The sequence below is a fragment of the Silurus aristotelis genome (assembly GCF_946808225.1).
Source record: "Silurus aristotelis genome assembly, chromosome: 13".
In the NCBI taxonomy this organism is placed as follows: Eukaryota; Metazoa; Chordata; class Actinopteri; order Siluriformes; family Siluridae; genus Silurus; species Silurus aristotelis.
In genome coordinates, this window is record NC_139586.1 from 7379078 (window position 1) to 7391272 (window position 12195).

Sequence of the window (12195 nt, forward strand, 5' to 3'; positions counted from 1 at the left end):
TTCAAGATTACACATTAACGGCAGAATTTGTATTTATTGTTAGTGAATTGTTTGTCTGACAAACAAGTCTTGATGTATGAGCTGCTACAATATTGTATTTAAATGAGTTTGCTTATATAAACCTGTCGTTCACGTTACATTTGGATCCACTGTACAGAAATGCTGCACACCTGCTGACCAATCAGTTTCAAGAATTCTTTCACATGGTGGTATAGCCTTACATGCAGTATATTGTTTTATTCATCCCATTTAAACTAGCAACCCCCACCACCCACTCAATACAGAGGACTTAAAAAACAAAAGTTAATAAAGAGCAAAAACAAATAACTTCAGAGACTTCAGGACATACAGTATACACTATATGCATTTCACCAGCATATAATCTTAGACAAAGTGCATACTACACAATGTTTTAATCTAATCGAAATGTTTACAATCTGCCTTTCTGCCATTTCTTTGCAGCCTGTATTTTTAGCACCGGAAATTGTTTTTGTTCACTGACCTGGCTAGAGGTTCTGAAAGGAGAGAGCACAGACTGGATAAATCAGCTGGTCTAAATTGCCTGGTTTGTTATGCTGTGTTTTGGTCACTAGAGGCCCCCATTGTTCCCCTCATGCTTTCTTCAGGTTCACTGATCTTTATATCATTACTGCCACCTGTGTCTTATTTTCCCATGCATATTGTCACCCTGTTCATTTTTTATTTTTTTTTGCACTAATTTTATATGAACCAGTCCAAGTCCTGGTCATGATAATATCCCTAAGTACAAAATTCTTAAAATCTATATAATACATTTTATTACCTAATAATGATTCCAGCTGAACCCTTTGGGAATCCTAGAAAAGTCACACTTTAGGAGCTATAAGGCTATTAAAACAACACTCAAAAATACTCATGTAAAACAATGGAGTTATGTTATGTCTTGTAAACTAGATCATGTCCTGCTCAATGTTTTGAACATGGTTAACTTTCTTTGTTTATAAAATTAAATATTCAACTCAATTATATTTTATTTATGGAGGGATTTTTAACAATGGGCATCGTCCCAAAGCAGTTTACATAAATAAATAAATCCTAAATACTGTATAAATGTAAAAAAAATAATAAAAAAAATAGTCCCTATATACAGATTTATCTCTAATGAGCAAGCCAGTGGGTGACAGTGACAAGGAAAAACTCCCTGAGATAGTATGAGAAAAAAAACTTTAGAGGATCCAGACGCAAAATGGAACTCATTATAACTATGGCCCGCAGGCAGAATGTGGCCCTCTATAAACTTTCTTTCGTCTTCTCCCGTTAAGGGTCGCCACAGCGGATCCTCTGCACGTTTGATTTGGCAAATGTTTTTACGCTGGATGCCCTTCCTAACGCAACCCTCCCCATTTATCCGGGCTTGGGACTGGCACTGAAAGTGGCTGGGGTTGGTTCCCTGACCCTCTATACAATGACAAAATTTTATTTACATTTTAAATATATGTTTTACTCATATCATATCTGTATTTGAAAAACATCTTTCGAACTAAAATTTCCCTCAGTTATTAATAGAGGTCGAGGCACTGATAATTGATCGCTGGAACTAATGTCTATCACTAAAATCCATACCATGTTTTTCCAGCTACAGGACTGCTGTCATTATGAGAGCGGCCTCTAGGGGTGAATCACTGAAGGCAATTCTTACTAAAGTTTTTCTGCGTGCTGCACAGAGAGCGCTACATTATTTGTATTATTTAAAATGTATTATTTATATAATAATATTTATTAATTAATATATGTATATTTGTTTCCTTTAGCACATTTTAATGATTCATCAATGTTTTTTTGTTTTTTTTTTGTAATAAAGTCCTGTACAATTTTACATGGAGTGTTATGTTGTTTTTTTATTTAGTATCCATTTTAATGGGTTGATTAATCAGTTATCGGCAAGTACGATCCAACCTAGCTATCAGTCGATTACTAGTTATAAACTTAGCATCTAGTAAGCTTCTAGTTATTAACTTTGTTAGATTGACCCACCAACCATAAGTAAGTAAATGTTAAGATTTCAATAGCAATTCATATGAAACAAATGTCATCATGTTAGTAATAAAGCTCCTATAATTGTCTATATATCTCTTGAAAAGTAATGCTCAAGTGTGCATAACAAAATAAACTAATCGAGCATTAGGAGGCATAATACATTAATTTATTATCATCATAAAATCTCCACAATAATACTGGCCTATGTAATTTTCTGTTCCAGACTGACCCGGCTTACCCATTAAAAAAAAAAAAGATTATGTTGTCCTCACAGAAAAACTTTGGGAATCCCTGCATTAAAGGATCCAGATTTGACAAGAACCATGCTTAAGATGGACACATAAAGAACATAGTGCTAATGAGAATAAGAGAGATATTTGTATTCATCTGTGGCCTCTGGATTTCTGTATCTAGAGGCACCTTGATGTTACCATGACAAAACAAAAATGTGTACTGAGCCACCAGTTCCCCCACACCAGCGCTTTCTGGGAATCAGTGCATCCTTAAAAGGTGTAACATGATACGCGTATTTAATGCTTTGCTCGTTTATTTATTGCCGGCGTTAACAGTGGAGTCTATAAAAGCAGTGCAGGAAATGTAATTTGTAACCTGTGTATGGCTGTTAAGTGAGTAAGGAATAAACCAGCCTAAGAATAGCACTGCCCTTAATCAGACTTTAGAGGTATATATATATATATATATATATATATATATATATATATATATATATATATATATATATATATATATATATATATATAAAATAACTGTATATAACCTCTGTACAATATATGTACATATTACATAGTATATCTTTTTTACTCCTCATTACATCTGCACTATTTTTATCTATATGTATCTTTATATCTTTATATCCTTAGTTTACATTCTGCCCAACAGTTCACATTCATGTATATATGTGTATATAATGTGTGCGTATATATATATATATATATACAGTGAGGAAAATAAGTATTTCAACACCCAGCTATTTTGCAAGTTCTCCCATTTAGAAATCATGGAGGGGTCTGAAATTGTCATCGTAGGTGCATGTCCACTGTGAGAGACATAATCTAAAAAATAAATCCAGAAATCACAATGTATGATTTTTAAACTATTTATTTGTATGATACAGCTGCAAATAAGTATTTGAACACCTGAGAAAGTCAATGTTAATATTTGGTACAGTAGCTTTTGTTTGCAATTACAGAGGTCAAATGTTTCCTGTAGTTTTTCACCAGGTGTGCACACACTGCAGGAGGGATTTTGTGGACATGCAGTGGACACAGTGGACATGTGGACATTCACAGTGGACATGCACCTACGATGACAATTTCAGACCCCTCCATGATTTCTAAGTGGGAGAACTTGCAAAATAGCAGAGTGTTCAAATAATTATTTTCCTCACTGTCATAAATGCTATAATCTTATATATATATATATATATATATATATATATATATATATATATATATATATATATATATATATATATATATATATATATATATATATATATAATAGACTCGTTTATTCAGCTTGCACATTTCTTAAATGCCAAAATCTTATAACCTTCCACTTCTGCACATTTCCTCTTCAATGCCATAGCCTTAGAACATTTACCTGTACTTCTTAACGATGTCCACATGTCTCTGCACTGGTATAGCCTTTATATTTATTTATTTATAATTATTCACTGTACATATGTTTACATATATATCACATGCTGTAAATATGCTACAAATTTGTCTATCTATCTATCTATCTATCTATCTATCTATCTATCTATCTATCTATCTATCTATCTATCTATCTATCTATCTATCTATCTATCTATCTATCTATCTATCTATCTATCCTCATTGCCTCAAAAAAGTATTCACTGCGCTTCACTTTTTCCACCTTTTGTTATTTTAAAGCCTTATTTCTGAATAGATTAAATTAATTATTTGCCTCCAAATTCTTTAAATAAAAACTCATAAGGACAGAGTGAAAGAAGTGTGTGTTGAAATATTTGCAAATAAAAAATAAATAAATAAATGACATGTACATAAGTATTCACAGCTTCTGCTCAATACTTTGTTAAAGCACCTTTGGAAACAATTACTTGAGACTTGATACTACAAGCTTGACACACCTATTTTTGGGCAGTTTCTCCCATTCTTGTTTGTAGAACCATGGGAAGCATCAGTGCACAGCCATTTTCAGATCTCTCCAGAGATATTCATTTGTCTGATTTAAGTCTGGGCTACTCAAGGACATTTACAGAGTAGCCACTACTTTGTTATCTTGGTTGTGTGCTTAGGGTCGTTGTCCTGTTAGAAGATGAACCGTCACCCCAGTCTGAGGTCCAGAGAGCTTTAGAGCAGGTTTTAATCAAGGATGTCACTGTACATTGCTGCATTCATCTCTCCTTGATTTTGAATAGTCTTCCAGTTCTTGCCGCTGAAAAACATCCACAAAGCATGATGCTGCCACCACCATGCTTTTCTGTAGGGATGGTAATAGCCAGGTAATAAGCGTTGCCTGGTTTCCTCCCAACATAATGCTTGTCATTCAGGCCAAAGAGTTCAATATTTCTTTCATCAGACCAGATAATTTTGTTTCTCATGGTCTGAGAGTCCTTCATGTGCCTTTTGGCAAAATCCAGGTGGGCTGTCATGTGCCTTTTACTGATAAGTGTCTTCCGTCTGGCCACTCTACCATACAGGCCTGATTGGTGTTGTGCTGCAGAGATGGTTGTTCTTCTGGTAGGTTTTCCTCTCTACATATAGAAATGGTGGAGCTCTTTCAGAGTGACCATCTGGTTATTGGTCACCTCCCTAACTAAGGCTCTTCTCCCATGATTGCTCAGGGATGACCAGTGGAAACAGGATGCATCTGAGCAAAGATTTTAAACTAATTTCTTTCACATTGTCATTACGGGGTATTGTTTGTAGAGTTTTGAGGGAAATAATGTCTGGTTAATAATGCATTTGGAAATGAGGCTGTAACATTAAATACGGATAAAGTGAAGCAATGTGAACACATTCTGGATGCACTGTGTGTGTTTTTCTGTGTGTGTGTGTGTGTGTGTGTGTGTGTGTGTGTGTGTGTGTATATATATATATATATATATATATATATATATATATATATATATATATATATATATATATATATATATATATATATATATATATCCCTTACGAGGGAAATATCAAGTTCCGTGACGTCGGAGTGACGTGGGGCCGCCTTCTCGTGGGCTCACCACCTGCAGGAGGGACCGTAAGGGACGGTGTTGTGAGGATTGGGCAGCAGTCGAAGGCGGGGGCTGCTTAGACTGCTGCCCCCGCGACCCGAATTACAGATAAGCGGGAGAAAATGAATGAATGAATGAATATATATATATATATTATTGTTTGGCAGGTAAGAAATGAACTGTCATGCATTTCACACAATGCATTTTCTACAAAAATAGACCTCACTTTCACAAACAATCACACTGTGTGTACTTGTTAGGAAAGGATGCAGTGGCAGTGAGTCATGTGAGCAGGTATTATCTGAGGAGCTTCATCATGTCTACATGCTTCCGCTGATTGCCAAGCTGTGATCTGGACACCTTGATTTTCAAAATGACAGGCAACAAAGGTGGAGCTTTAAATTCATTTGCTTTAAAATTTAAGTGCTTATTGACCCAGGAACATCTGTCACTTGGGGACGTCTGGACGAGCAGCCACTCTGTCGACTGCTAGACAATAGGATTGTTTATATCCTCCGAATCCTGAGGTGCTGCCGAGAGCTAACAGGAGGTAAAGTATCGCCGTGATGTCATGGGTTAAAAGTACAAGGTTGCCTTTCACGACCCTTGTTGCCTGTCACTCAGCAAAGTCAATCAGTCAATGACGAGAAGAGAGAGAGAGAGAGAGAGAGAGAGAGAGAGAGAGAGAGAGAGAGAGAGAGAGAGAGAGAGAGAGAGAGAGAGAGAGAGGATAAACCTACTCTGTAATAATAGGAAGCTGCTAGGTGCCTGCAGGGTGTGGATATGGACCAGAGCCCAATTACTGAATGTAATTAAAGCCTGTGTTCATTTAAGCCACCTACAGTCCACCCGTCTGCTTCTCTTTTCTTTCTTTTCTTTTCTTTTCTTCTCCTCTTCTCTCATTACCTCTCTTAGCTAATCGTTCATCTAGAGTGTGATTTTTCTCACCTACCATGCTGCTCATTATTGTTTGTGAAATTCATAAAAAAAAAAAAAAGGAAAGAAAAAAGAAAAAAACTACAACAAAACAAAATATAATATAAATACAAAATAACCCATTCTCAGATTTCATGTTCATTTAACTTTCATTGATCATTACATATATACCGCTAGTCGAGTCTAGCTAACTGGTGAGCTCAGTTTATTATGATGTTTGTGAGACAGTGATGAAACAAGCTGCCACTCGTTTTGGATTTACCTTGAAACAGGAAGTGACATCACTCACCAGTCTGCGTTGGCACCAGCCACAGATGCCGCAGAGTGCCACAAGCCACACGACACACACAGTTAGAACGACTGAAACGAGGAACACGCCCAGCGACAGGGAACCTAGAGAGACAGAGCAAGAGAAAAAAATTTAAATTTTCTGAATTTTGTGCTCCCTTTAAAAAAACACTTAGCAAGTGTAGCTTTGTTTTTTTTTCATCCTGATAGTGTTGCTGGACGATTAATAATCTGTAAAAAAAAATAAAAAATACTAATAAAAAAATGGTAAAAGCAATGACTAAAACAAGGAGTTCGTTATACAGCACACCTTATGCTGCATATTAATCCTGGGCAATGATGTGTGACCTGTAATGCCTTTAGCTGCTAACGCAATATTTTAGTTAGCATTTCAACAATTCCGGTTTGACACAGATACATCTGTTTAACTTTTGTTTTTGTTTCTTGGAAAAATACATATTTTCACAGTAGATTGAGTTTCTCGAATGTTAAGCTACAGTCCTGGGCTACATTGGCTATTAAGCAGGTATGTAATGGTTGGGCTAAAGCAGAAATGTGTGATGTAAACCTGTTTTAATCAAACTCTTAAAATCTGTATTTATATACAAGTAGGATCTGCAAGTAAGAAAAAAAAAAAAAGATGAACTGAGATCTTTTGAAGAGGTGTAATAAAAAATCTGCTGTACATGATCATGTTTTGTTGCATAAACTAAAAGAGCTCTCTCTCTCTCTCTCTCTCTCTCTCTCTCTCTCTCTCTCTCTCTCTCTCTCTCTCTCTCTCTCTCTCTCAAACCAGACATGTTTTTATAGTGAGATGAGACTTCTTTTGGATTTCTGATGCAGCTCAGATAAACACGAGGGGTTTTTTTTGTATTTAATCAGGAGAGAAGAAAAGAGAGAATATTATATAACGTGGGAGAGACAGGAGGCATGAAAGGAGAACTCACTCTTCCTCAAGAGAAGGAAAAGAAAGAAAAAAAAAAAGTGGTGAAATGCGAAGACATTTTTTCAGAAAAAACCCACAAAATTGAGTGAATTGTGGTGGGTGGATGAAGAAATCAGAGGGTGGGAAAGACGTGAAGGGGAAAGAAGGGAGTGATAGAAGTTACTGACAGTTCTGAAAAATTTTACATTGCCAATGAAAAGCTAAATATGAGAAAGAAAGAGAGAGAGAGAGAGAGAGAGAGAGAGAGAGAGAGAGAGAGAGAGAGAGAGAGAGAGAGAACTAAATAAGCCCAACTTTTCCTGTTCTTTCCTGTTACAAACACAATTAGGTTGCAAGTCACATGGTACCACTGGTTAGCTGGGATCGTTTTCCCTAATACGGTGAAAACTTTACCCCTAACATGAACTGAGACACACTATAAATTTTTCAACAACGGTTAAAACAATTTATTACATAGTGACCGTATTGAAGTTGGGATATGGATTATGTGTCCTTATTGTTGTATGAAAGTAAAGGACACTGCAGTTTATGCTGCAAGACTCGCTATGGCAGCATAACTAAAAGGGAGAACCAGAAGGTAACACAGACATGAGGGATCTCTGGGATAAGAGACGACCCACCACACCACCGTCAACAAACCTGAGTGAACGGGGGGACGACAGCATACAAATATTCCAGTTCACCGAACACTCTAAATCCCTCTGATCTGCTCCTTTACCTAAGAAAAATCTACTGATAAAAGACTTGACTAAATAAATATGTTTTCAGCCTTGACTTGAACACTGAGACTGTGTCTGAGTCCCGAACACTGATTGGAAGGCTGTTCCATAACTGCGGGCATATTTGAATGGATTGGATGTATGGAACGGTAGTCATGTTGTTACAGTATTCCTTTCATTAAGAATATCTATCCAACCTTCCCTCCTCAAAACAACCACAAACCATTAAGCTTTCACCTCCCTGTTTTACTGTAGCTTTCAGGCCGTCCACTAACAGCTTCTCTCCTGTTCCCCGTCTTATATAGGTTTTTATGTTTGAGGCAAAAATGTCAAATCTGGACTCATCTGTTCAGTTTCCTCCAGTTATGCACTGTCCAATTCTTGTGTTTTTGCCATTTAACTAGCTTGTTGCATATAAAAAAAGAAAAACATGTACTATACTATAGTCCTTTGTGCACAGTACTGTATATTCAGAGTATACAGTAGGTTTTCCTTATGTGTATTGTCCCACACATTGTCTTGTGTTGTCTTGTGTTGCCTGTCTGTCTGTATTGTTTTTCGTCTGCACTGTTCGCACTAGGTTGCACTCGATGCACTTTATGTACCGTAATTTCCGGACTATAAAGCGCACCCATATATAAGCCGCAACCACTGAATTTTACAAATATTTTTATTTTTACATAAATAAGCCGCACCTGTCTATAAGCCGCAGGTGTCTACACTAATGTACTTTACACAGGCTTTAACGAAAGACACGTTACACACGGTGTAACGGGTGACATATGTTGCGCTTCCTTCAGGAGCATAGTGGTATTTTGGGAATAGCATGCCACTGCATTTTTTCTGCATGTGTGCAAGAGGATTATGTCCTTATTATTTTGCTGATTGCTGATTTCTAACTTTCTTTGACTAACCCATAACACTGTTGCCAAGAAAAATAAAAAAGCACGAGTTTTGGAAACCTGTCTGTGCTTATTCGATTTCTGTTGCAACTGGAGTTAGCGAGCTCTCCCTTCACCCAGACTCAACGCGTTACAACGGCTTGTATCTAAACAGTAGCCGACCAAGTAAGTCATTATTCACTGTCTTCCTCCTTCCTTTCACAACTATTTCTCTCTGTAGTTTATCTTTTGGCATCGTCGTGCGTTTAAAAAAAATGTTTTTTCTGCCGATGCCGTGCAGCTCAGAGCACTGGTGAGGTGCGTTTTTCCGTTTCCGTTTGGAAATTTCATTGGTCTAATGTTATGTCGCTCAGTTTTTTGGCTTGAAGTTTGTGAAACCAGGAAAAACCCAGAAAAAATTCATAAATCAGCCGATTTGTTCTTTAAGACCCGGGGTTCAAAGCGTAGGAAAAAAGTAGCGGCTTATAGTCCGAAAAATACGGTAGTTTTATGCTGTGTGTTGTAGCTCTATGTTGTTTAGTGTAGCACCAGGGTTCTGGAGGAACGTTGTCTCATTTTTACTGTGTACTGTGTACCACTGTGTATAGTAGAAATGACAATAAAAGCCTCTTGAGTCTTGACTTGACTATATACAGTATATTAAGGCTGTAAAAAAACCGCAAATTAATTTCAACTGCAATACCTTTATTAACGTGTGGTTAATTAAATACTGCGCATTTCTGTTTGACCATTTTAATAAAAAGTATAAATAAATAAATATAAAAGAGGCGAGATTTAAAATATTAAATGCAGCACACATCTATTCATGATGTCCTTTCTTTACTCAGACATAAAAAAAGATCAATTAAAAAAGCTCCACTGAAAAATCATTTTCAATCACTAAACATTTCAAATCTAATCAAATCAAATAAAATTTTATTCCTCACATACACATACATACAGGGTACGACATGCAGTGAAATGCTTTATACGACGGTCCGGCAAGAGGGGAATAGGGTGGGGAGAAAGAAAAAAAGCTAATAAATAAAGTATAAAAACTATATAAAATAAAATATAAGGTATAAAGGATATATAAAGATATGTATGTAAACAAAGAGGAAAATGTATATACAAGGAAAATCCTTATGGCAGTAGACAGTGAAACAGTAAACAATGTGTACCAAAGTGTAAACAATAGACAATTTTAGTGGTGGGTTGTCCATAAAGTGTCCGTGTGCGGTATGGTGTGGTGTAAAGTGTCCATAAAGTGTCCGTGTGCGGTATGGTGTGGTGTAAGGGTCCGTAAGTGTCCGTGTGCGGTATAGAGTGACCATAAAGTGTCCGTGTGCAGAATGGTGTGGTATAAAATAAATAAATATAAAGTGCACTTTGCTGTGCAAGTCCAGAGTTTAAAGTGACGTGGTGCAAGAGGTGAGGTATGTACAGAGAAGAAGTGTGATGATGGAGAGAGTGGACCAGGTTTTTTTATCCTGGGTGTTTCCTGGTTTAAACACCGAATGGCCTGCGGGAAGAAGCTCCTCCTCATTCTCTCTGTGTTCGCTTTCAGGGAGCGGAAGCGTTTCCCCGAACGCAACAAAGAGAAGAGTCCATTGTTGGGATGGCTGAGGTCCTTCACAATCTTCCTGGCTCTGGTCCGGCACCGTGTGCTGTAGATGTCCTGCAGGTCAGGGAGCTCGGTGTGGATGGTGCGTTCAGCTGAACGCACCACCCTATGGAGGGCTCGTCTGTCCTGCATGGTGCTGTTCCCAAAAAAAGGAAGTGATGCTACCCGTCAGAACGCTCTCAATGGTGCAGGTGTAGAAAGTCTTAAGCACCTGAGAGGGTAGTTTAAAGTCCCTTAAGCGTCTCAGATGGTACAGAAGCTCCCAGGCCTTCTTCACCAGGGTGTTAGTGTGACAGGACCAAGACAGATCCTGTGTGATGTGAACACTCAAGTACCCGGAAACTGTCCACTCTTTCCACTGGAGTCCCGCATTTGTTTTACTGATGCATCAAGTGTCAAATAAAGCACTAAACTCATAATAATGCACACATCCGGCAATTAAAACCATCCGTGTGGAAGCATGACGAAAGTTCTGTTTGATGTCCTGACGATTTAAGTAATTTAAAATTAGTAAGTAAATATTTACATGAATACTGTCTTCATGCTCTATGTTGAGTTTCACTAATAATTAACATACAGCTGCATAAAGCATCCATATTTGTCCATGCCCATGTTGATTAGAGTATTAAAAACTTGAGAAGTTTTTCTTGATAAGATACATGTGTGTGTGTGTGTGTGTGTGTGTGTGTGTGTGTGTGTGTGTGTGTGTGTGTGTGTGTGTGTGTATATATATATATAATCTTACAATCTTATAGGTTAAAGCTGAAAGCTTCTATAAGGGAGCAAATTATCATCCATGGTGAACACACAACATAAGCCTCCATGGCCAATCAATATCCATGTTTATTTATGTGTCGAATTAATAGCACACTTAAAGCCTTGGTCATTTGAAGTTACCTTGAAGTAAAGGTCACATGTTGCTCTTGGAGCTCTAAATGTAGATGAATGTACAATAATGTTTTGCAAGATGAAATATCAAACCACACATTGACTTTTTTCTTTTTATCAAATCTGCATTTGTTCAGGGGTGAAAAAAGAGTGTACACAAATCCTTCATACTAGCAGTCATATAAGAACAATAAAACAAATCTACTAGACCATAATTTCCCTTTAAACTGTGTATAGTAATTAGGTTTAGCTTTACTGTTAAAATATAAATACACTATATAACCGTTTTTTTAGATGCTTTCACTCATTTTAAGCTTTTCATTTTAGAATTTTATTCACATTTTATTCACGTTCACATTTTATTCATGTTCTTTAATTGTTTTAAGTTACGTTTTTCAAGTATCTGCAATTTTGTCCCGTGTTTTGATCTTTCACAGATCATTTGAGAAACTGCAAAACTTTACTTTCTTTATTACTGTCTGCAGAATGTCACTCTTTACCCTTTTTTTTTGTATGTTTTTGGATTGGCTGAAATATCTTATATCTCCCCTTATAATATTGCTTTCTAATAAATGCAAACTGTGTAAATAATAACACCATGATAATTTCTTTATGGGTAGAGTTCAAAAAGATTTTTACGGTATAAGAGCATCATC

The 12195-nt window shown here is 36.8% G+C and overlaps 1 protein-coding gene across 4 annotated transcripts in view; it reads right to left on the reverse strand.

Annotated features, from left to right (window-relative positions):
• The window catches only part of syt7b (synaptotagmin VIIb), a 137365-nt gene that overhangs the window by 60025 nt on the left and 65145 nt on the right, over positions 1-12195 (reverse strand). For 2 of the 4 annotated variants that reach the window (XM_083558306.1, XM_083558308.1), the window contains exon 2: positions 6456-6586. In XM_083558306.1, the coding sequence (XP_083414432.1) occupies positions 6456-6586 (131 nt within the window). The remainder of the gene's footprint in view (positions 1-6455; positions 6587-12195) is intronic. The other 2 variants (XM_083558309.1, XM_083558307.1) reach the window with 1 other exon arrangement.